Source organism: Chroicocephalus ridibundus, chromosome Z (genome assembly GCF_963924245.1).
Source record: "Chroicocephalus ridibundus chromosome Z, bChrRid1.1, whole genome shotgun sequence".
Lineage (NCBI taxonomy): Eukaryota > Metazoa > Chordata > Aves > Charadriiformes > Laridae > Chroicocephalus > Chroicocephalus ridibundus.
The window spans coordinates 58,587,553-58,614,324 of NC_086316.1; the positions used below are offsets into that span (position 1 = coordinate 58,587,553).

A 26,772-nucleotide genomic window follows, 5' to 3' on the forward strand; every position below is an offset into this window, starting at 1 on the left:
TTTTTATGAAAATCGCAGAATAACTACTTTATCAGAAAGTAGGGGATCTGCACCAATATGCTAAGAGCTTATTACAAAGACAGAGATTAGATTTATTGAAGAATCTGAGGAGGTATCTAAGGCCTTGCAATTTTCATTGCAGCTGAAAGTTAGTGTTAACTTGTGTAATAATTTCCTGTTGTTCTCTGACATGTGAACTTCTCTATTTATAGTGACTTGACAAAAAATTCTTGATAGATCCTTATTCTTTCACGTACTCTAAATCTGCTGAAGTTCTAGCAAGTGCTGCACCTGAGAGTAGACACATCCCGTTTTCAGAAGAGATTACTAGTTAATCATATAGTGTTCACGTGTTTTATCATTTTTTCTGTCCTGCTGAGTAGTTGGTTTTTGTAGATGCTTTTCAGCACATAACACTGAGATTCTGCTAATCATTAAATATGATTACAAGAGACAGGGAATGTTTTGGTTTTGTCAAAATCCCATGCATATGGGTTTCAGTTACATAATGCCTTACAAAAAGCCTGATTTTTTAAATCTTTTAACTTGGCATTTCCTTCCTTTTCAATGGTTAACTTTGGAATCATTTTATTGCAAAGCAGTCTTAATTATTTTTAGAAGCAAGTGTTCATAGAGCACCTTGTACTTTCAGCATAGTAAATGGCATTTGGGAAACAACATAGGACTGTTTTCTTCTCAGTAATTCCCCTGTGGAAGAGTGAGAATTGTGAAGTAAAATTCAGGACAAGTAACCAATGGGTTTGATGCAACCCATCATGCTCTCCTTTTTATGCCTGATGGATCCGTATTCTTCGTACTGTATTTTCAGCCTCTATTATGCTGGATTTAGAAGTCTACATGACTAAGGTCTGCTTAAGCTTTCTTTGTAATTGGAAAAATAGAACTGTAGCTTTCGTTCCTCTTCCTTTGAAGTCGTGGTTGATGTTTCGCCAGGTGAACAAGTGCTAATGCTGTACTGTTATTCATGAGTTTCAGTTATTTTTCTCTTCGAAGTTGCAGAATATAGCTGTCTTTTCCCAGAGGGCATGTTTGTATTAATTCATTTGAAAGCTATAGGTAGTGGTCAGCTTTACAAGTCATTGCAAGTCAGAAATAGTTTCTGGTTTTACTATGGGACAGATGAAATTAGTTTGAGGGAGGGAAGGAGAGCTATTCAGAACTAGAACAAGTCGTAAGTACACAGCTGTCTTTACTGATGTCATTAACAATTCAGGAATACTTTTGAGTTAGAACTGATGGGAAATTTCAATGAACTAAAGTAGTCATGTTGAACAAAGCAGCTAGAAAAAAAAGCTGGTGTTTGAGACGATTGTTATTTTCATTGGCTTTTAACTTAGAAATAGCAAGAATAGTAAAGGTTTGAAAAACTCCATCACATGTGTGTCATGCTGTAAACTTTAAAAATAACTTTTTCTTTACCACAAACAATCACTTAATTCAGTTTTGTTCTCCATGAAATATTGGGATTCTCCTGTATTTTGTTTTGTCTTTTAAGAATATTAGACTCCCAGAAAGATGATTTTGGTTTATTAGCAACAAATAATGAGGAAAAAAAATTCAATAAATCATAAAGCCAAAAAGGACTATTATAAACAACACTGAGTTGCATAAGTATGACCATTAATATGTTCTGCATTAACTTCATTTTCAAATTGTTCTTAGTCTTAAAATTTCCATTGATGTAACACCTGTGCTTTTGAATTTCTTCCTTCATTTCTAACAGAGGACTACGCCTTTTTTTTTAGCATGGTCTCTTTCAGAATTGCACAAATAACTGTTTGCTCTGTATTCCAACCCTGCTTTCTTCTTGTTTTCTCTTGCAGATCTAGATCTTTGACAAGAGCTAATTAGTTAACTTCAGCAACACAAACTTGATTTCAAAATCAGTATTTTATAAACTTGTCAATGCTGATAAGGGGAAGGGAGTAAATGAAGTAATTGCTTTGTTACTTTTTTATGTGGTTTACATATATAGCCTTAAGTAGAAATCTCTAATGGCTTGAATCAGAGTTATTTGGTGGTGAAATTTTGTTGTGATGCTTCACTGTTTTGATATGCCCCTTTTTTTATAGATCATCCTAGGCATTCTTTTAATAGTGACTTTAAAAACCTTGGATCAGATCGTATGTGTGACATTTGACACTTTTTTGTACTGACCTACAGGCAGCAGTTAAATCAAAAAAAGCTACAGATACTTATAAACTATACGTGGAGAAATATGCTGCATTTAAATCTGATTTTGAACAGAAAATGACAGAAACTGCACAGGTAAGTGTTATATTAAATGAGTTACCTTGAAAATAGGTTAATATATGCTGTTTCATCTCTGAAGACATCTGAAATCAAAGCTTTTGAAAAATCGGTTTGAGACAGAATGATCTCCTTTGGAAACTGGTATGAACAATCACATCAGAAGTAACATGTTTGAAGAGCAAACACTGAACATGTGTGTTGTGAAAGTACTGTCCTTCAATGACACAGTTGAGCACTAGCACTCTAGAAAGACTTTTTGGAGAAATTTTTAGGAAGAAACCAAAGTGAACTTCTGGAAGTATTGTAGATGCATTGTGATAATGTGGGGAATCCTGTGAATTGCTGGACAGCCAGTACTCATTCGTACGAGTTTTAGTATTGGGATCCATCATTTTTCTTCATTATCATACCATCAACTCTTTAGTTACAGCTTGTTAAAGTATCCTCACAGGGTTTACCTGAGGTTGAGAAAAGATCTTACATCTGTTCAAGTTACTGGGGTTTTTTAAAGACTGTCAATCTGTATTCCAGTGGATACCAAGTTCTCTGTATCATTGCATGTGCTGCTTCTTGTTACATTTTAAAGTTTCTTCCTCAAATCTGTTGATAGCAAACTTTTTTCCACTGCTGCTGATTTCAGAGAGCAAACTTTGTCATTTCTGCTTTTAATAGTTAGTTGAGGAGTGGTTGGCGTATTTATTTTCTATGTTTCTTGGTTTAGTAAAGCTTTTATAAGATGAGAATTTTCTTTTTGGTTGAAATTTTTTTGCCCTTTTCATTACGTTCAAATATTAATTTTTATGCATAGATGGAATTATTAGGGAGATTCAGTTGTACTTGTATTTTTAAGATAGAAGTGGGAGGGTGTTAAGGTTTTCCTTACCTTCTTGGAAATTAAGATTTCACAGCATGCAGGTTGTGTAGGCTGACATGTAAAAAGCTGCCCTGGCCCAAACTTTAAACTGCATTCCTACTTTGAGAACTTCATTAGAATTTGATCTAGTTCATCTCTGAATAGATACTCAACACAGCTGTTAGAGAAAAGATACCACACATATCACATACCAGCACTCTTCCCTCCCACCCCCTATTCCAAACATTTGCAACAAAGAAGTGCTCAGGCATGCTGCTTGCAAAATTCTGCTTTTAACACGACTGTTACATTAGGAGTCTTGACAACCTTTCCTTGAAGAGTTTGCAGAAGTCATCTTTTTGTGCAGTAACCTGACTCGGTTGTGGTTGAAGGATCTGTACTCCCCACGCTTTTTTTTTTTGTTTTTCAGTTTGAGTTACATTTGATTACGTACATTATTTTTTTTTATTCTTTTAAAAGATCTTTGGCTTTTAACTGTTCTGTGAGTTTTTGTTTTTTTATTGTGGAGTGTAAAACAGTGATGATTGCAGATACTCAGTGGTATAAAAAGGCCTTATTAAGAATACAGGTTCAAAAAGAAAATTCATGGGTGCCATGGTGAAGACCATAAGGCCTGTTGTACTTCTCTCTCATCTCTGATGTGTGAAGCTATGGTTTCAATATATGTTTTAAGTTAGTATTGCTGTCAAAAGCAGCAATTGTCGTATTTCGATGCGTCTTCCTTTGTCAAGTATTTTTGCAAGGAACTACCTTGTAGAACTAATCCAGCTAAAACTAATGTATGAAGGAAGGTTGGCTTTAACCCAGAAGAGACCTGCACTAGATCACACAAGCATTTGTGCTGGCACGACGTCAGAGGCAATGTGGTACCCAGGGCAGAGAATGGCATCTTTAAGCTGATTTAACGTGTCCAGTTTACACATTTACATCTGTCGCCTTAGCGTTGTGTGGCTCTCACTGTAACTTAAAATATTTGCGTATTAGCTATTCCTAGGCAATTTGGCTGGGATAAGGATTGGAATTTGCATCTGTGATCACAATCACTTGAGAATTTTGAGACTAGGTAACCTTTTTAAACTTAACTAATATGTATCTTGAAACAATTCTTGGAAACAAGTATACTATAATAGCAACAAAAGAATCATTGAAGTGTAACATTCCTCCTGGAGAGTTTCCAGAAATAAGAGCAGGTGGAATCAAACTGACATGTGAACACATACTGCTGCTACCCAAAATGGTAACTTTTTATAGTGTTCCTGTTAATGTAACTGTTGTATTTGCTCAGTGAGCCTCCAGTAACTCCATCATTGTCAGGTTTGTATAAAACGTAATGCACCCTGACTTTTGCTGCTGACCCCACCTTTTGGTACAAAGAAATGAAGAAATACCAGAAAAAAGTACTAAACTGCTTCATTCATTTTACTGAGTCATGTACAAGTGTGGCTCTTCTGGATCAGGAAGGTCCTGCCCTGTTTGTTATCTGCCTTGGTCTGGAAGTTACTGAACCCCCACCAAAATAGTTCCAGTGAACGCTTCTGATCCACTGCAGAGCAAGTTCAGTCAGGTTGCTTTAAATCTTTATTTAGTCTCACAAAAGCTGTCTGCTGTCCTTACCTTACAAGAACAAGACAGTTGATCGCAGTTATTTATTGCTCTCTGAAACAATAAGACAAAATTTAACAAATATGACTTCAGTAAGCTAAATTGCCCTGTAAACTTGTCCCCTGTGAGCAAGAAAGCTGTGAGTAATGGAAAATAGTTCTCGTTTAGAACTGACAGAAGATATACATGAAGAATATTTGAATTGTATTTTACTGGTGGTGAATTAGTGAAGGAAAATGTAGAGGCATTTCATCAAGCAAACTAGCTGGGCTTTTCATTATGTACTAAAAAAAAATTAAAAAAAATCCATTTGAATAATCCACTACAACAAAAGAATGAGACAAGTAACAGATTATTTTTTATCAAGGGACAGAATATGAAGGTGCTCTTTGTTCAGCTTTCTTATGTGTGTTATTAGATAGGTATTACATATTTAAAGCAGGCTGAGATGTAGAGAGAGAGAAAAAATCTTTTTACTATATCAGATGTTACAGCTGGGAAAACCTCACCATGCTTTTTTGGTGTTTTGGTGTTTTTTCAGGGGGAGGTGGGCAGGGGACGGACAGCTAGGATCTTGTTGGGTTGGGTTTTTTCCCCCATACAAAAAGGCTACAAAGTTACCTCTCACCACAAACCACACTTGCCTTTAGTTCCTTAACTGCAGCAACTCTTTTACTTAAAATTTAAATCTTCACTTAAAGTGATAATGGACACCTGGAAACATTCCACACCTGTTCACATTGGAAATGAAAATTGCCATTCTGCCAGCGTAAGTCTTATCTAAAGAATGTGTTTTGAGTATAATGGTATAGCTGCATCTAGAGTTTGGTTGCAGGGGAGCTACTTTAAAGATGATGCAACAGGAAAAATAACAACACCCATGACTATGTGGAAACCCACTTCTGTTGAAGCACACCCACAATTATTCAGAGTGCATTTTACTTGAAATACACTAGTTCTGAAAACAAAATCAATGAAGAGTGTGAGCATTCTCAGCTTTTTCAGTGCAAAATAAGTTGACTTAACTTCAATCTATCACATACTGTTTTTCTGAGGACAAACATCTTGAATTACTATGTCATTATTCTAGGTATTCATATAGTAATGTCCTCACTTTTAGCTGTCCTCTTTTCTTAGTTAAACTCCACCGATCTTCTTGTGTAAATTTTACGTATTTTTCCTCTTTCATCATTTCCTGTCTTACCTGCAGTTATCAAAGTGAAGTGACTTATGGTATGTGATTTTCAGAGGTTGAATTTTGAAACATATCATCTTCCTAATCTTGAATTGCAAGTTACGGTTTTTGCTGTGATAAACATGGAATGTTTATTGTGATTACAGAAGCAGGAAAATATAGTTCACTGTTGTTTAGAAATTGGATTTGACAGAAATTCCTCATGTTGAAAGATTTTTCTGAGTAAAGCTATAGTTGTATTATGCAATTGCTATGTTGTTGCTAAGGAGACATGATATCTTATTTGCCAGATATTCCACCTTGGTAGAAGCTTTTTTTTTTTTTTTTTAAATAGAAAAAGATTTTAAAATCACGTATTGCAGTAAATTATTGGAAAGGATAAAATAGCTGAAAGTGCTAAATTATTCTTTAAAAGTCTTTGTCTTATCTAGAACTGTGCAGGATTGAGTTTGGATGATTTTGCTGTTGAGCAGTCTATGTATAAATAAAGTTCAAGGATGAGTAATAGTTCATTTTTTAAAAACATTCTAAAACTTACAGGAAAACATACATGTTTATAAAAAGCAGTCATGCTTACTTAAACTGTGTATACTGAGTTGGACAGGTAAAGGTTCTGTTGATGATGATTTTTATTTGTATTGTAGCTTAAAACACTAAGAAGTGGCTTGCATTTGTTGGTCATTAGCATTACAGATTCATTTCATTACATCTTTTTTAATGGTCTGATCTTTCAAAAGTGAATGTAAACCATTTAGTTAATGATTATGTCTGTGATGTGAATTATGTGGTTGTATTATTGTACCGAGCTTTATTCTTTGATCAGAGCCTCTTTATATTACGTACTGCAGAAGGCCAAGATGGCTCTACTTCAAAGATGTTAAATCTTAAGTATAAAACAATAAACAAGAAATAAGGAAACAATTAGGGGAGGGGTATGCTTTCCAGTGACATAAGAGACAAAAAATTCTCTGAAGGGCCAACTGTTTTCATATTCATTATAGAGAAGTGTTTAAAGGAGACTGGTAAAATAATTTTAATCTGCTTGGTTGATGGCTAGAAAGGTATGTAAGTATGGCAAAAGAAAGATCAAGAATTTAGAAGTTAGAGATATTTGACTTGTTTATATGTAGTTTTTTTGTGAATCAGAGTAGCAAGAGGTGTGAAATGTGAAGAGATGGTCTTCAGAGAAGCCTGTGCAAATTGGAGAGAGGATTAAGTGGTGCTCCAAAGTTTGGACGCACTTGAAAGGGCAGTTACAGAAATAGGAAGAGAACTAGGAAAGAGCAGGAGTAAAAAAAGATTTCAAGACAATTATGGTTGAGTGTTGGGGAGAATGACGACTTTTTTAGTTCTGATCTTTGGCTAGGAAGGGGTCATTGGAAACATTGCAAGTGATTTTAAAATGGCTGTCAGCTGGATGTCTGGGTAAAATGGAGCAAACTGCAAAGATTATATATAGTGAGTTTAAAAATCAAACAAACGAATCATATATAAAGAAGCAATGGATATATATAGATTTAGCTAGGAAAAGAGAAAGCATGTGTATATTGTGAGCAGGAGGAGAGGGTGCTAATAAGGAAGTGCAAAACAGATCCAGAAATGAGATTTCTGGGTTTGAATGAAAAAACGAGACTCTTCAGTAATTGAGAAAAGAGATTTGTTTAAAACACGCTCTAATCCTATTTTCTTCTGGTAGAAAGAGGTCAGATTTTTTGAAAAAACAAGACAGATAAAAGTTTAAATAGTATGTGAAAAAATTGGGTAATGGTTCTAAAAGGATATATTTTTAAAGTACATTATTTAATAACTCTGTGAATTCTGCACCTTCCTTGAACATTGTAATTACCATGGTCAAAATATTTCCGAATTTTATTCCATTTTGTGTATTTAATTATTGAAATTTCACATTTAGTATTTTAAGAAATATTTTCATTATGATTAATTGCTTGTATTGGTTTACAGAAATTTCAAGATATTGAAGAAACACACCTTCTTCGTATGAAAGAAATTATAGAATCGTTGTCAAATACCATAAAAGAAATTCACTTACAAATAGGAGAGGTAATTTTTATATTATCATTTGTTTGTTTGGATTATGCTACATAATTTCCCTAACTATTTAATTGAACATTTTCTACTGTGTTTGTGGTTATTACAAGATCATATATTTCAAATGATGGTAAATTCAACATAAGCTGAAATTTTTATGGCTTCGTGTTGCATGTTTAAATTCACTATTGCAAAATTTACCAAGTAAGTCTAAATAAATTTTGTCCTCACAGAAAACAAATTATTTTGACAAATTGAAGAACTTTTAGTGTATTTCAAAGTTCTATTCCCTAGATACTAAATTAGCCCTCATTTCACACATAATCGGGATACTTGTGTTTTTCTTTGCCTAAAACTTGAAATTATATCACTCTGAAAAGTTTCCAAATTTTTCATATGCTGTGGGTTTTATGAGCAAAAGATCTTCAGTAACAGAAGCTTTTATAGGATCTTTTCTTTAGATGTAAGTTTGTTTAATTAATAATCCTTGTAAGTATTTCTTAATTTTTAGGTGTTTGGAGGTGTAGTTTTATTTGCATACACTTAAAGTCACTATTTTCTGCAGTTTTCAGGCTTTCTGCTAATGGACGTAAGGGTCCTGCTGTTTATTTCTAAAGCAAATGCACGCTGCCTTGTTGGAAAAAACTTAACAACATGTGGCTGTTCCTTTGTCAGACCAAAAACATTACAACAGTAATGCTTTTACTCAAGCAGGTGGGAGCTGTGATAATACAGTAGTAACAGTTCACACCCTTAACTGGTGCTGGCTTAAGAGACTGCTTGTCGTCCTGACATTGTAGTGGCACATGTTGCTGAAATACTCAGAAAATGATACATACACAAGTCATTTAGATGGAAGAAATTGAAGTAAAACGTAGACCCATCATCAAGCTGTATTCTGTCATTCCTAATTTGTATTTGTATTGTACACACAGTTGCAAAGACTAAAGCAAAGACGGGATTTCCTTGATAAAATGCCTGTTGTTTTCTGCAACCCCTGTAATATATTTTAGAGGGTAGTATTTTCAACCTTAACTCCAGAGAAAACCACTTCTTAAAGTTAAATACATTCTTTCAATTACTGGTTTGTAATTTCATTTTGTGTGTGGTGTGATTTTTTTGAAGGTGCACGAGGAGTTTATTAATAACATGACAAATACTACAGTTGAGAGTTTAATACAGAAATTTGCTGAGTCAAAAGGAACTGGCAAGGAAAGACCTGGTAAGAGATTAAAAATAACAGAGTAGGAAATGTTAATTTTAAAACAGTAGATATCCACTCCTAGTAAAAGATCAAACTCCTGATTGTTAATATGTTAAGATTTTAATGTACTTACAGTTTCAAATTCTCAGAGTTCATTAGCTTTGATATTAAATGATTCATAGACATTGATAACACATAATTTATTATATACATGTAGTATTTCTGTTCATAAAGCGTGGTAATTTGTAGCTCTGAGTTCCTCTATGTAGACCTTAAGGGAAGATTTTAAACTATACTGTTCCATGGTACATCAGTCAAGGTTGTCAAGAAAATGAAGTTCCTTGCACAAACTATGTGTTGTCTGGTATGTGTTTCTGCATAAATTATATTTCACAACTTCATTTAATATAAATTTACGGATATATTCAGAACAGATGTCTGTAAAGCTGCTTATTGAACTGTCGGAAAAGTTGCAGCAGTTTATTTGGTTAGCTTGCAAAATTATCCATTTTAATAGATTGTATCTAGGTCGTTTCTTTACTAAGCAGCCAATTGAGTAGTACTTTCTGAAAGTACTGCTTGTTGGGTGTGGTGTATAAGACTTTCCTGGACTGGTGTAAAAAGACAACCTCACAGTACTGTGTATCTAGCATTACAGGAAAAATAAAGAGTTCACTTTAATATTTGGGCATAAATACACAGTCACTAGGTGTGTGAATACAGGAATTCAGTACTACTGTTTTCTGTTTTCTTCAGCATTGAGAATTCTGACCAGCATCTCTGTCTTCTAGTATAGAAGCACAAAGGATTTTTTTCAGAGCATGGATGTACATAACAGAGTAGATCTTGAGAATTAATATTAAATTGGTAAATATGATTACAATGCCTCTGTGAGGTGTTTTTAACATAACATTGTTCCATATTCTTTCTGTGATTCACTAATGCGGATATCTGAGTGGGCTGATGTAGGATTGTATACGGAACAATTTTCAAATGTTTTCTGTGTATTTTGCAATTTTTCAGTAAGGATTAAGGAATAAAAAGTATGAACTTCAGGGGTTGAAATTCATTTGGTCTGACATAGGTGAAAATTCAGTGTTCAGACCTCTTTGACTAGCTATACTGAGATGTTGTGGCTAGGCATCTCCATCTTGCATTTAGGATCCTGACTCCCTGGGTTACAAAGACTCTTGCTAATGTATTTTAGAGCACTGCATACTTCAAGTCATCCATGTTACGCGTGTGGTTTTTTTGCTAGACGGCATAGTAATCCTAAGAAAAGTAACACTTTTAATTTAGTGGGAGAAGTTACACACACTCTGTACTTGTCTGCTGCTTTACAGAGTTCTTCAAATCCCATTTGTGTACTCTGGGGTCAAATTTTTTTTGCTTTTGCCATAGCACATTTCATTTCTTCAACTCTTTTAATAGCAAAGCATTCTGAGGAAAGATAGCGTGCTTAGCGTGAAAATGTATGCACCTTGAATTTTCTTTTACAGTGGTAGTTATTGTCTTGATACCAACTTTGTAAAGCAGTCATGGTGCAGAGGGAAAGCACTGGTAAATTCAGCAGTAAAAGAATACAAATTTGCAAGAAGTTGTGAGGTGTCAAAGACTAGTAACACTGACCGCTACTGATATTAATTGTGGTTACTGCTTCTGTTATTTTCATTTTATTAACTTAGAATCATACATCTTTGACAATTATAAAAATTTGAAAGGCAAAGTGAGGTATCAGGCTTGTAAGAATGAAATGGAAACATCTAGCATGGTAAGGACTGCATTTTCTTGATTTAAAAATACTTCTCTGCATTTGAGAACTGTTCTTAATAGAAAGGTATTTTAACTCACAGAGCAAATGTTGGAAGTCTTTCTGTGTGTGATGTATTTATTAATTAGGCTGGAAAAGGAGATGGCTCCTCAGATAAATTTAAATATTCAATATAAAAATGATGCTGAGTTGACATAAAAACCAAACGTACAAAAATGCCTTATGGATGTCATTGTTGCTTAAGATCCCAGGCCTAAATCTGTTTGAAGAAAATACTTTAAAATTCCCCAGGACTATGTAGGTATTCTCCCTTCCATATTATTTGTGGGCTAGTGTACTAAGTTAGATGGTGGACTGCTTTCTGAAATACTGAATTTTGATAAAAAATAAACTAAAAAGATAATGCATAACAAAGTATTTTAGTTTATTTCAGTATATTCTAGCTATAGTTCTTCATAGTAGGTTTTTCTTGCCTTTATTTATATCTGTAAAATTAAGAATGAATCTGAAATCAAGTACTGAGGAGGGCTGTTCTGGTAAGTGGATTATAAACAATTTACAGTAAAGTTTTCTAGATACAGGCTTGTATCTATCTATTAAACTCTTGTATGCGTATCTGAAATTTCTCATTGTAGAGCAATGTTCTTTGTATCCGGTTATGTGGGCTCCCTCTGGTGGCTAATTTCTGTCACCAGGAGTCATAATGTACAGGGGCTTCTAGAGTTTAATAATTTCTCTAGTACAAATAATGTTTCTATCAAGCCATAATGCTTTGTGAGGCTTTTGATTTCATTTATGGACTTCTTTGCAATGGCTCTTTTTTAACTGCCTCCTAAATAACTTATCTAGTCAGCTTTATTACCTAGTTCTTACTGAATTTACGTTAAATATTTTTTTACTTTTAGTTTAGTTTTAGTTTGTAATTTTTAGTAATACAGTATTTGAAGAAGGTGTATTAATTACTTGTTTTCTCAAGTCCATTAAGTGTAAAAAAATAGCTGTGTACATCCAATTGCTAGTCTTTCAATTTTAACTGAAAAAAACCCCATCACTTACTGTAAAACACTGAAAAACAGGCAGGACCTGCAATAACCAGAAAGGCTTCAGGTCAGAATTTAATGTGTTGTCTGAACCATTTCTAACATTCAGAAGGACCTGAACAAGCTCTAGAAGGGGACCCATGTGGTCCTCATGAGGTTCAACAAGGCCAAGTGCAAGGTTCTTCACATGGGTCGAGGCAACCCCCAGTGTCAATCCAGGCTGGGGGATGAAGGGATTGAGAGCATCCCTGAGGAGAAGGACTTGGGGATATTGGTGGACAAAAAACTGGACATGAGCCAAGAACGTGTGCTTGCAGCCCAGAAAGCCAACCTCATCCTGGGCTGCATCAAAAGCAGCATGGCCAGCAGGTCAAGGGAGGTGATTCTGCCCCTGTACTTGGCTCTGGTGAGACCCCACCTGGAGTACTGTGTCCAGGTCTGGGCCCCCCGACATAAGAAGGACATGGACCTGTTGGAGTGGGTCCAGAGGAGAACCATAAAGTTGATCAGAGGAATGGAACACCTCTCCTATGAGGACAGGCTTAGAGAGTTGGGGTTGTTAGGCCTGGAGAAGAGAAGGCTCCAGGGAGACCTTATAGCAGCCTTTCAATGTTTAAAGGGGGCTTATAAGAGAGATGGGGACAAGAAATTTACAGCCTGTTGTGATAGGACAAGGAGTAATGGTTTTAAACTAAAAGAGGGTAGATTCAGACTAGCCATAAGGAAAAAAATTTTTACAATGAGGGTGTGAGGCACTGGAGCAGGTTGCCCAGGGAAGTTGTGGATGCCCCATCCCTGGAAACATTCAAGGTCAGGTTGGACGGCGCTCTAAGCAACGTGATCTGGTTGAAGATGCAGGGCAGTTGGAATTAGATGACCTTTAAAGATCCCTTCCAACCCAAACTATTCTCTGATTCTATCATATGTTCCTGCTGTTAGGTCTAATAGCAGGTTTGATACCATTGGTTGGAAGGTGCTTTTGTCACTCACATGGCAGCGTACTTCAAAACTTGTTGGCCACTTCTGATGAATCATTTTTCTGTTGTGAGCTCTTGCTCCCTGTTCTTTGTAAAATTCATTTATCATATGGCAGAAAATGTCTGTTTTTCTTCTACCCAAAGTATATGTTAAGTCAATAATGGAGATGATGGCTATTGCAGATAAATGACTGTCCAACATATCAGTGAGTTCTAGCTTTATTTACTTAATCTTCTAATAATTTATTAAAAAATTGCTTTGTTCTAGTATGAAAAGTTGATGTCACGTGAAACAGAAACTGCTAGGTAGTACAATGTCACATTCTTCCTAGATCTTATGTCTGAAATTGTTGGGATAATATCTAATGTGTTTGAAGAGGTTAGTGAATGCCTATATAGCTGTAGTTGGTCATGAAAGTTTTTTTAATTTTTAGCTACTGAATTACTGTTCTCTCTTTTTATATGTGGGGAATTAACTGTGTGTGTTTGTCCCACTACTACACAGTTTACCTGGAAGGTAGCTTGAAGGTGAAATGAGAAGACTCAGCTGTGCTGCATTGTCCAATCTAGATGATTTGTTTTCGTTAATTTGTTCTGGTGTCATTGTTAGTGGCTGTTACTAATTTATTAAATTATTCCTCTTATTTTTGCATTTTTTTCTTAAAAAAGTGATAAAGACGAAATCAATTTTTTTTATTGTAATACAGACAAAATTGGAAATCTGTAATCTTTGCTGGCTCCTTAGCCCTCCAATAAAACAATGATAGGCAGATGGCAATTATTACATGTGCTGTGCCATTATTCAGTGTGAGAGAGGTGCTGGGTCATCTTTTAACGATAAAAAAAATTCATTGTTTTTGTGCTAGTTTGATCCATCTTTCACAATCTGAATAAGCCAGAATATTATTTACTGCTCCAACACACAAGTAGGCAGAGAAGATCAGGCAAAGAGAGACAACATGCAAGTTATCTTCTAAGTGTACCAGTAAAGGCATCTACAATTTGGGCTGTGGAAAACACAAGCCCTTAAAAATACTTCTTTTTTCCTTTCATTATCCATTCAATAAATTTGAACTTTATGTAGGGGCTAGAAGTAGTTTGCATTTTTTAAAACATGGTAAAAATTAGTGCCTGCAATCCATCAGCTCTTTGGATTAAATGATAACAAAAGTACTTTACAATGTTTATTATCCATGGTTGCTGTTGATTGGCTCTTGCACTTATAGGAGATTGTTCCCCTTGTCCTTTTAGATATTAGGAATAATAGTGTAAGTCCTTTTAATCAAATGGCATTTCCACAGACAGCAAAATTTAGAAAAGGACAGATGTAAAATTCCTACTCTGTTTCCTCCCACTGCTAAATCCAGAAACTGGCAATTTGGTCAGTAATTGGTCAGTAATGATGGTTAAAAAAATGTTTGGTCTGTTGCTTTTTGGGGCTGCTGAAACCTATTTTGCTTTATTTGTCCATGCAGAAAAAATTGTCTCAAGGCTCCTAGTAACTCCAGTCATGGGAGGGTTTGAGGTCATGGATGTCAAATGGAGACATTAATTCAGAATTTTTTTTTTTTATTGTTTTGAAATTCTTTCTGGGGAGGCTATAAAGTAGTCTAGAGTTGAGAAATCTATCAGTGACTTGGGACAACTATAATGTCAAGATCTCCACTGCCTCACAAGGTAACGCATATCAGAAAAAAATATCCTGACATTCTTGTCAGTGTGCTAGTGATCCTTGTCTAGTCTGAGGGAGCTCTCTTTCTGGAGAGCTAACACATTTTGTATTTTAAAGTATTAAAAAATAGTGGTGTGTTTTGGCATGGCTGAAAGCAGTATGGACTTTTTGTAGACTGCAAAACTGTTGATAAACCATAATGTTTACTATTTGGATGGCAAGAAAACCAATTTAATTTGTATTCCTTACAAGTTCGTTAATGCTGCCAGCATTGCCTGTTACCAGAATCATAAAGCATTAAAGCTTTGATTCAGTAAACGTTAAAAAAAAAATTTACCTGGGCTTTAACTCAACTGATCTCTGATTCAGTGAACTCAGTTGAGTTCTTGATTATTTGATTAATGTTTTATGTAGCTGTCTGTTGGTGGTGATGGGGGGGTTAGTGCAAAGTTTGGTGTGAATTTGTGACATGCTATCAGGTCTTTTCTAATTGCTTATGTGCACATTTTAGTCCTAAATGTCTGTGGAGCATACTGCTTATGTGTTTTTTCCAAAGTGAATGCAAGAGCATTAAAGAGAGCTGTAGTACAACTGGGAAGCTAGTGCAAACACTGTAAATGCGCAGTTGTGCTCCCTCTATATTAATATTCATATTTAGTTAGTGTTATGTTAAACTACCTGTTATCTATCTAACGAAGAAATGTACAAGATGAACAGGATAAAGTAGGGAAAAAAAGAGTTAAGAATAACTGTATTACTCCTAAGAAGTTTTAGAAACAAGTTAGTCCTTTCCCAGAGATTGAGAGGAAAAACAAGGTCCGTGGAGTATTGAAGCTTGCTTTGATTAAGCTACTAGCTTTTTATGTACTTGAATAATGAACTTTGCTTTGAGAAAAGGACTTGAAACAGTGCTGGGTGTGGCATTTATTTTTTTCTGTGGGTTTGTTTGATAACATAATACTTTATAGCATTTATAAAAATGCTTTGCCAGGACACTGAACAGCAACAAAGTAGTTGGAAATAAACACTGAAAATGGTTAATGCTAGTTTTCGAACAGCTCTGCATGACATCTTTGAGCTTCTTTTGCACAAGGAAGTGTAACAAAGCAAGTATTTATTTTATGTTCTTATAAATGATTTTCTTTATATTTTCAGTAAATATTGTGAATATTTTAATGCTGCCAACATTTGTGATAAGGTGCATAAATAGCCTGAAGTGTCACAGTTTCTCAAAGCCTGTGCCCACACATAATTCTAAACAGAGACTGAGGAATGAGTTTAGTTTATCAACACGGACAGTATCCAAAGAATTCATAAAAGTATTCTTTGTAAAGGAAGGCAGATCATTGCTATATTTCAGTGGAAGAAATTAAGTGTGGCTATCTTTGAGGATTTTTATGAGAAGCTGGGCTTGAGGCAGGTAAAAAAGTATTTAAGGGTCCTGTGCTGTAGAGCTGTTTTTGATGAGGAGCTGCAAGGTCAAGAGCTGTACTTACAAATGTGTCTTAATTCCTGTCCTAGATATCTGTTTTATTTTGCCTGCAAAATTTGGGTCCCTTCCTAAACAACAAACCTGCCAAAGCTGACGTGAATTTTATGAAGTCTCATCTGCCAGCATAGATTTTTAATAGTTACATATACCTAAGTTGCAAACTTGTTTTGGATTGTGATTTATTTCTTTTTAATGTTCTGGAGAGTTATAACTGTACAAGTTTTTTCCAAAGTCTCTTAATGCAAGTGGAAGACTAGTGGCATTGATGAAAATACTTTAGACAACATCTGTAGATAAAACAGGGCAAAAGCTGGATTTTTGAATGATCTTGGACACTCAGTAAGTTGAAGTACTGTTGGGTCCTCTTGAATTTTCTTGCTACAGACAAACAAACAAAAGCAGTTGCAGCCTCAAGCGAGTAATTTTTCAGGGCTATGGGAGCAAAGCAATGTCCATTTCAGTAACTTAAGTAGGAAAAAGATATTAATTAGGTGATAGTCACAAGAAAATGCAGTAGTATGCAGGATACGTGCTACTATGCTAGTAACAAAAATTGTTGAAGAGCTTTTAAACACCTGAGAATAGAAGTAACATACTGAGACATGTTTTATGCTAATAAAGTAAATTAAGACCTGTACTTTAGTTACATAAAATACCATAACCTTATATGGAATTAATATTGAGGAAAATGTTTGTGGGGGTTAATTTATTTTTCCTTTAAAATAGGAAACATTCTTTGGGCAGAATTAACTAGCCATTAGCTAACTGATCTTTCAAACATGAAATTTTCACGGGAAGTGTACTTAGCAAAATTATAAGGAAGAAGTGTATTCTTTTCTCTCTTTTATTTTTTTTCTATCAGGAGATAAAGCTTACAAAAAATGAAACTCTTTGAAATCTGGAAAGATTTGGAAACCTATTTATAACCATCTGTACATGTAGTTCATTCTTAGTAGCCTGCAACATTAGAGAAGAGCAGTGGCTCAAGTCTTGTGACACAAGCTTTTTGACTAAAAAGGTGGTTTTAAACTAGGGAAACAAACACAGGAAGGTAAAGCTGGACTTAAAAACAAACTCAAAACCACCTATCTTGTCTGATATTCTGCCTTTCTAATGAAAATGAAATAAGTCCTAAACTGTGCATATAATATGTCTCTCTAGCATTAGTGGTCACTAAGTTGTGTTGCACAGGGTCTCGCTTCTAATTAGCTCAGAATTTCATTAACAATAATACAGCGATATGATAGTACATTATATCAGAACAAACTACCATTGGACAACTTCTGCATTGAATTGACTCTCTGTTCAACTAGGTCTCTATGTCATACTCTTTCTAGAACACAAATATTTATTCTGACATTTAAAAATGAATTCTCACTTGACTTGTATTTGACCTTGTGTGTCCGTGGTTGTTCTCAGGAAGTGCGGGATCTTTTCTGCTTTGTCTTCGTTATCTTTTTATTGTTGTCTTAATTGTTACAGATCACCTGGGTGGCTTTCTGTGTCAGTAATTCCATTTTATGTGATGGATATTGATTTGTCAGCATTTTGGCAACGTAAGGTACAGTGGAGTACCCCTTGACCTGTTGCCTGAATAGTATGAGGGTAGGAAAAAGGAAAATGTCAAAGCAGTAGCTAATTGAGCTAGCTGCCCAGACCTAAGCCCAGGTTTAGCCATAACAATAAAATTTCAAATTCCTGTCTTCTGTTAATAGTGTTTGTAATTTAAATTCTTTATTTAGTGTTGAAATGAATTTGTTTTGAAGAGTTTTCTCTGTTGGTTGCCCTTTTCAGGGGAAAGAAAAACTAGAAACAGTAGAAAAATCTAGAAAAACAGTATAAGAAATGCTGTTACTATCATTAAACTTCTTCCTAAGCCTTGGGAATTTAGTTTCAGAGAGTCCCTCTCTGTTTGACTGACGCAGCTGATACAATCCTTCAGAGGAGATTGTGTGGTTCTATTTGCTAGCCTGGTTCAAGAAGAACAGACAGGAGTGGAAAATCAAGGTCTTATCACGTGCATTTGTCCTCTTTGCAACCACTGACTTGGATGCTATTATGGATAACATTGGATAATAGTATGCATATTTTGTGTCTTTAAATGCTGAGACATATTTCAAAGCCAAACCTGTACTGTCTTGGTCTCCAAGTAGCTCTTTGGGCATAAATGTGGGGAAGGGAGATTTTGTGATAATCAATAATATGTCTCTCAACGTTATTCCTGTGGTTTGGACTTTCTTCCCCCACAAAGAAGTGTCTTGTACTTGCCATAAGCTGCAGAAAAAGCACTCTAGGAAGAATTTCACATTGACTTCCTTTGCTTATTGACGCCGCATGTGTGGAAACTGTCATATGCTAATTAATACTTCCCATTTTACAGTTGGGATGGAGAGGGGATTAAGCACGTATACTTTTCTTCCTTTCCCACAAAATTAATCTTCTGTACAAGTAAATAGGAAAACACTTTCAAAGCACTACAAAGCATGAAAACGTTCCTATGGAGAGGATTTTTTCTGTCTGAAAAATTCTGGTTATTATAAATTGTATTATCTTCCTTTTTCTTCTTAGGAAAGAGGTCCTGTTAAACATCTTAACCTCTGACAATTTAATGGGTTTTAAGTTCAGAACTTCAGTAAGAAACCATACCGTCTTGGTTTAGGGCAACAGTGTGTGACTGTTAATAAAGACACGATTCTTTGAAGCAGTCTTTAAAGATGAGTGCTATAATGTAACATATTTACATTGTCTAGTGTTCCAAAATCTTAGCTGACTCTTCTTTAAGAAGAAAACTACTTCAATGTGTCTGTGCCTTTCTTTCACCACTGTACATTTGCATGGTCTGCCTTCAGCAGGTGAGTCATGCACCATGCAGTCAGCCAGAGCCATTTGTTACAGCTAATTATATTTACAGACTAGACTTATGCAGTTCTGCTGCTCCTTAATATTTTTCCCTACATACCCATATAGCTTTCAGAAGACTTTCAACCCAATTGGATGGGAAAGTAGAAGTTCCAAAGACTTTATAAAAATGAGGAGTTTGGTAGAGAAGAAGGACCCAAACTAGTCATGCCGTGTAAGGGAAAGGCAGTTGTAATGACGTAAGTTACTCATTTGGAGAGCCAGCAGACAGCTGAGTGTGTGTTCGTACATATGCATGCATGTTCGACAGCCACTTAGCTTGTGGATGGTTCAAAACCAGCCGCATCCTGTTGTTTATGCAACCAGAAAGGAAATATCGGGGGAAGCTGAGTGTAAAGCAGGGGAAGAGTAGAAAAGGATGAGAAAAGGGACTGGGAATGGTGTGGAGAATGGGACTTGGGGAATGTAGTGTTTTGCAGATTGGTGTCTTAGCTGACATTAATTTTGCTGCTCAGAGACCTCATGCTTTCATAAATTGTGGCTGAAATTTCCGGTGTTGTCATATTCAGGTGTTGCAGGCTAGTTGGATCTCTAACTTGAAACCTTGGCTTAGGTATGCGTTTAATGTCTCTTGTTGAAACTTACTGTGTTATCTGAACAATGAAAAATATTTTCTTTGTAACTGACATTTGCCACCTTTTTAGTTTAGAGTAAAAAAAATCTTCTCTCTCCTTGCTGCTGATAAACATCTTATTTGATAGTAGTTATTTTAGAGCTACTCAGGTTATGATCCTTTTCTGCTTTGTTTTCACTCTGCAAGCCACATGGAAGTGCTGCCCCTTGAGAGTAGTGTGCTTGCTGTATTCACAGAGCTTGTACCGACAGTACCAGAAGAGCCTGAATAATGTTTCCTTTGATCCGGTGAACTGAGTGCAGGGCTGGAAGCCTAGTAACAGAATCAGGGTTAGAACTGATTGCTTTTTAGCAGGTGCTTTGTTGAATGTTAATTTTTTTCTCTAAAAAGAGACTTTCCTTGGAAATGCTACATATGTTGCTACTGATAATTGGAGTTATTTATGCTGCCCCTATCAAGTCTTCCTTTCTTTTTCAAAAGGAATACCTAGAACCATTTTTTTCAACATCAGTTTTTTTAAAAAGGAGGATTCAGTCAAGTCTTTAACATCTCTAGAGGCTATATATCAGCTAGACTGATATGTAATCCTGAGGATTTAACAAAGAGAAGTCAGAAGTACAGTGATTGTTGTGGTAGAACCTTGTATTTCTAGAATTAGATTAAAGGCTACAGTTTTACCGGTATTATTTCAATATTTTCCCACAGATTGGCTTATTAACAGACCGGTTGTATTCTCTGTCCCTTCTCCTCTTTTTGGCAAAGTAGAGCTGACCCAGTCCATGAACTGTTTGCTTGCAGCAGACTGGTAATAAGTATATAATTTGTGATAAATGTATCACAAATATGTTATTTACCTCAAAGATGGTGACAGCCATTCATCTTCAGTTTGCATTTTAATAAATAGGCTTTGCTTGAATTTGGTTTTGTTTCTTCTTTTTTTAAAGCTACAATAAGAAGTCCTTTTCCAGGGAGAAATAAAATTCTCCTTATCTTTTTATAAAATCACTTCTCTTTTTTGGACAGGCAATAAAAACAAGAAGTTAGTGTTAGAAACAGTAATGTTGAGAAAATACATTTTGACTTCCTGTCTTTTAAATTTGCAAGCTTGAAATTTTTTTGACAAACATGTCACAGGATCAGATGATAGCAAGAAAAAGATTGCTTATATGTTTGTGTACATACAAAATTGACCTTTGTGATGCAGCTTAACATCTAAACACTAAAAGCAGTCATTTGTTTTGACAGCAGAATTAATTGAGGCTAAAACAGTCGAAATTCCACTTGTATCAAGCTGTTCATTAGGAACTGCTGTCTGGCTTTAGTGCTGTCAGAAAAATAACCTGTTCTGCTATGATTAAATAGCAGAATGATGGTCGGTCCACTGAATTTGAGAGAGAGGTTGAATAAACTTTCTACTGCGGAAACAATTCAGAAGTGACACGCTGCAAGGGGGGTCAGAATGTGCATTGATATCCAGCTGAGCTGTCAACTGGCACTGAGCCAGGCACGCAAAGCTTTGCCATTTGAAGCAGCATGTGAAGCATATGCAGTTTAAAAAAAAAAAATGTCCTCCTTTCATGCATGATTTACACTCAAAGAGACAAACTTTTGTTTTTATCAAAAACAAGAATATGGTTTGTTATTGTATTTGTAACTACAAGTACAGATTTACTTAGTTTTTTTAAAAGCTTTTGCTTGAAACAGATATGTTAATGTTTATACGTGTGCATGCGTGTGTGTAAACTGATTCCTCAGGGTGGGGGGAAGGGCAGATTTTTTTTTTTTTTGAGTGTCTGAGTGTTTGCAGTTGTTGAAGTTTAAATGTAGTTAATAAAAATATATGCTTGGGTGGGATAATGTTTCTTTCTGTTACGCATACCTCGCTTAAGCTAGAAAGGAGACAGTTACCAAAAGCAAACGCAAACGTAAAGCAGGTTTTAGTTGATTTGTTGGCTTCTTGGTTTGTTTACCTTTTTAGCTCTGCAGGATTTTCCAGTTCATTGATATACTTGCTGGGGACTCTTTTTCAGGGTATGACATAATATTATGTTTTCCTTCCTAGTAATAGTAGTTGGATTTTGTATTTGCCTTGTTTGTTTAAGAATCCAAACAGTAAAGCTTTTTTTTTTCCCTCTATTGAGGGAAGTGTAAATTATTTTATTGTTTTGACCTCAGCAAAACATCCTGCCACTTTCTCCCTCACAGAGGTTTTGTGTTAGAGGTATACAAATAGGTTAGAAAATCTATCTCTAGGGTTTTGTGGAGATAGGTTTTGTAACTCTTTTCAAGGCAGTTGACAACAAAGTTGACAGTCTTCACGATAGTTAGTGTCACTTTGTAGATAAATTAAGTAGCAGTTGTAAGGTTGTTATTTATAAACTCTCTTCTGTAGTTGCCGTATGTATAGTCTGAAAATACTGTTCCCGTAGATATGGGCTAAATATGGAGTAGATACTGTAATATAATTTACCATGCAATTACATTTTCTTCATTCATCTTTGAATACGATCAGTATCTCCTTATTGTTAGCCATCCTCTTTGCCTCTTAGTGTCATGAAAGCCCACATACTCACAAGCCTCTTGTAACAAGAAAAACACTACATGTGTTTTCTAAGCAGTCTGGATGCATCCCGAGCTGCAGACTCACTGGTGCTTAATTTATGCCAGTATCACTTATTGTAAGTTACTAGATAAATTAAACTAAAAATCTTCCATTTATTCAGATTACCTTTTGCCTTTTCTGTTCTAGCAAACCAAAGCTCTCTCATTTTCAAGAGCCTAAGAAATGACCCATTCCTGATTTATTTGCTTCAGTTTCTTGTCAAATAGCAGCTGTCTGCTTCCATGTGTTTGTAAAACCATTTGCCTTTTCTTGATGTCCATGTCTGTCCTGGCTGGTAGAATGCTGTGAGCCGCAGCAGCTTGCCTTGGAAAATGCTTTAGGATGACGCTTGGTGGGAATGTTTACATACAGTTAGAGGGGCTTACTGATTTTTGATGCATGGTCCCTTTGTAGAATACTAAGTTCTCATTAGCATCCTGGTAGCTAGGTATGTATCCTTAAGTTACTGAAATCACACTAGATACTCATATCTCTTTCTGTTTTGAATGCTAACCTTCATTTATGCACTATATTATTTTTTTTCTGTTCTGTGTGTGTACAGTAGAAATACTTTAAAGTCTCTGTACAGGTATTTGAGATGCTTAAGCCATAGTTACGATTCTGTGGATCAATATAACAACAGGCCGACCAGACTGTAAAAGGGTCATGTTGAGCCTGAAACTATCCATGCTTAAACCAACAGAACATTAATTCAGAGATTTTTGCAAGGGTTGGACTAGATCTCAGCTATAACTTTTTACTTACCCCGATAAGAATCTTAAAATGTATTTTTGATATGTACAATGCTGGTTTAGTTCCAGCATTTGCTTTTATTTTGTGTTCATGTTAATGCCTGAGAATAGGCTTCCATCTCAATTCGCATTGTTGTCTGGTCTTGTTATGAGGAAAAGAACAAAGGAAATCTCAAAGCTTTGACTTTAGTACAGCAGAATATCATTACTATCATCATTATTATCATCATTATTGCAGTATGGCAATATCTAGATGGCCCTTTTTAGTGCTTTGGGCTACCATATGCCAGGGACTGTAGAGACTGCTTCAGGTAATGACTTCAGTCCCCAACATCAGCAATACTTCTTAAATGTGAAATAACTGCTTTTATTTCTTTGGATGTTGCAACAGGCAGTGAATCTATACACTTGCTTCAGAAATTTTGGCCATTATAGTCTTCCAGATTTTGAGCTGAAATCCTTGTTGGTGTTAAGCCTTTGTCTATACTTCAGTCATTGGGCACAAGGCTGTTAAGAAAACTTTTCTGCCTCATAGAGAAGAGGTGATGCATCCACCTTAAAATCTTTGCGTAGCTGTTACAAGAGTTATTGTGATACCAGCACATGAGTTTGCCTGCTTTTACCTGCATCTATATGTTACACCTGTCTGTCAATCTCCACTAACTCCAGCCCACTGGGAGTTTTCGACTACCATCTAATGATTAAGAAATCAGGAATCAGAAAGATAGATGTTACCGTGGTTCAGAGAAGAAAGGTTTTTCAGAGTTTTTTGCAGTGCTAGTGCGGATGCTTTTGTTCCCATATACACAAGTACAGTGGTCAATGCAGGGGAATTTCTTAATAAAGCATCTGAATTCCTTATTGATGCTGCGCTCCCATAGCAATGTGTGCCTAAGGCCTTTTGGCTGGCTAGGAGACTGCAGCTGGTTCTAACAGGAGACAGTGTGGTCACAGTACACGCTTCTGGCTGGGGTATATTTACATCTTGGGTATTATTACATCTTTGGGTACAAAGGCATCTGCCCACAGGAGACTCCAGCTGTTATGTGGGCTACCCAAAGCTCATCACAGCTATCCTGTTTTCTAAATTGGTTTGCCATAGAGCGCCACAGAAAATGGCTATTTCTGTAATGTTATTTTGGTTTAAAAATACTACTCCCCGGGCAAAATATGGTACTCTTTACAGCAGGCATATAGGAAGCAGAACTGTTGGGAGAACTGAAGTTACAGAACTAAACTCTAAGAAAATTAAAAACTGCTACAAATTTCACTCTACTCCTCTCAAAAGGGCAAAATGTATGAATTTGCCTTTGCTGCAAGCAAATAATGGAGCATGTGTTATATTGGTGGGGAAGGGTTAAATACAAATTGTACAAAACCAGCGAACACCTTTGGCCATTGGAGGAAAATGCTGAACTTTATTATGTAATGCTTGTGAATTCATTAAGGATAGCCACTGGCGTCTTGAACTTCTGAGATTCCAAAGGATGAAGTGCTCCACAGAAATTTGAGTTAAGTAGGGAAAGTAAGTTAGGATCAAAAGATGCTTTCGAATTGTAACTGATTCACACAATTTGATGTAAGAAAATGCTGTTTTCATGATTGTTATTTATCTTTACAGCAGTAAAGCAGCTAGTAGATGCTGGGGAGGAAAGAGAGTGCGTGGGGGGAGAAGGGACTCCTATGATAACTCTGCCCATTTTTGGTGAAGCACAAAATAAGCTAGTAGGTATAATTAAGAAGAAAGCGTATTTAAAATTTCCAAGGTAACTTCATAGACCTTAGTACAACGCGGGACCTGGTTACTGATTTTTTTTGCTCAGCTTCTCTCTCATTACTATCTCAGGCATTTCTTCAGTAACTGAGATTTTTTCAGATTGCATTTTATAGTCTTCCCTATGAAAAAAGAATACATTGTTGGAAGAATGAAGTGAATTTTTTGGGGGAGAAACCAGCATTTGTTAAATCTAATTGAAGGTGCTAATCTGACCTTCGTGCATTTCTGTATTAAGCGTGAATGTTTGTCTCTCAAAATAAAAAGTTTATCAGACTGTAAAAAAAACACCTTCAAAGACAGGCATTAGGCAAGTTTAATGGACAAAATACAGAAAATCAGATGTGTTGTTAAAGAAAATCTTTGCTTTCTGCTTGTATTAGAGGTGAAAGTTAAAGGTACTGGTCCAAAATAAGGATGAGTTTTATCTGAGCCTTGAATATTTATTTTAATCATTAGTGTAAAAGTCTTAAAAGTCTGGGGATCAGTCTTAGTAGCTGGAAAGGATAAAGAAAAAGATGGTATTCTGAAAAAGCTTGTGTACTGTTTTTCTCTAAAAATATATTTAAGTCTCTTGTTTACAGTTTTTTCCTTCTGTTTTTGTTTTGGGGAAGAGTGTTTGCAGTTGGTTTGGCTTTGGGGTTTTTTTCCTTGCCAAATGGGAATATGTATAGAAGCAAGAAACAGAAGTAGTTGAATCCTTAGCAAAGTGATGAAAAATGTATTGTCTGAAGTGTAGTGCTGAAGAAATAATGGATTTGTTCTTCAGCTTCTATGTTTTATGGTATTTTTCTGAATTTCTTGCCCAATATATTTTGAACAATAGAGTTTAAATTCCTAAAATAAAATGTTGATGAAATCAGTATGGGGATGTAGATGTCTACGATTCTCTAAATCTGTTTTTCTGTATTTTTTTGCTGGTTTTTGTTTTGTGAGATACCCAGATTTGCTGATTTGTGGAGCACACTGACTTTGGTTTACTGTGGATATAGTGGAGAGCAAAGGAGAAGGGATTGGAAGACCATCTTTAAATGCCCATGTATTTACAATATTTAGTAGAATGAGAGCTCTGTTAGGAATTTGTATTTCATCTTGTATATTGAATAGTTAGACTTGCGTTTGAAATGACTTTATAATTTAAATTTAAAGGGCAGTTAAGACTGTCATTTGAGATTGGTCTTTTGATATTCTGCTCTCAAGAGCTTCATTTGGAGGCCAAAAAATTACATTATGATAAATGGGATATTAATGGGTCCTAGTCTCAGATTCTCACCCTGCTGCTAGTTTTACAAGTACGCAGAACTTTTTTTACTGGCAAGGAAAATTTTGCAGACTTGGTCTTAATTACAATAAATACAAGTAATTCTTTTGAGCACACCTTTTTTTTTAAAAAAGATAATCATTAGAAGTCTGCAGAATTTCAAAGAAAATATCTGGTATGTTTTACCTAATTTGTCTAAAATAATTCAGTTTGCTTAACATCAGTGGGTGTTGAGTTGTGTCATCAGCTTCTCAATTGTCTTTCTATTTATTTGAAGTAAGCATGAATTTTTTCATTTGCAGTTTTAAGAAATGGTATCAAAATGCAGTGCTTATATTGAGTTGAACGCAATTTTGCACTGCAAAAGTTAAATGTACATACTGGGGGTTACATTACAAATAGAACCATTTGAGGTACTTAACTGCATGAATCACATACAAATTAATCCCAGTTGTGTAATTTACAATTCTAATTCATAGCTAAATTATTTTTTACTTTCATTGTGGCATCTCTAATTGCAGCAGAATGATTTGGTATGCTGTACTATTTAAATCAAACTGAAGCTTCTAGTCTCCATGTTTCTTGTATCTGAGATCTTTTTATATCAGGTATTTATTTTAGGACTAAGAGTATGATATATTCATTCTGAAAAGAGTGCAAGTGAAAATCCTGGAAAATGCTTTCAAGTACACCTCTTGTTTTATGTGAAAACACCCTGAAAATTGCACAGCTCTTGGTTT

At 35.5% G+C, this 26,772-nt stretch overlaps 1 protein-coding gene across 3 annotated transcripts in view; it reads left to right on the forward strand.

Moving 5' to 3' along the window:
• Positions 1 to 26,772, forward strand: part of FCHO2 (FCH and mu domain containing endocytic adaptor 2) — a 94,064-nt gene that overhangs the window by 21,440 nt on the left and 45,852 nt on the right. For 2 of the 3 annotated variants that reach the window (XM_063319405.1, XM_063319406.1), the window contains exons 6-8: positions 2,185 to 2,289; positions 7,908 to 8,006; positions 9,120 to 9,216. In XM_063319405.1, coding sequence (XP_063175475.1) covers positions 2,185 to 2,289; positions 7,908 to 8,006; positions 9,120 to 9,216 — 301 coding nt within the window. Of the gene's footprint in view, positions 1 to 749; positions 868 to 2,184; positions 2,290 to 7,907; positions 8,007 to 9,119; positions 9,217 to 26,772 lie in introns of those variants that run through there. The other variant, XM_063319407.1, reaches the window with a different exon arrangement.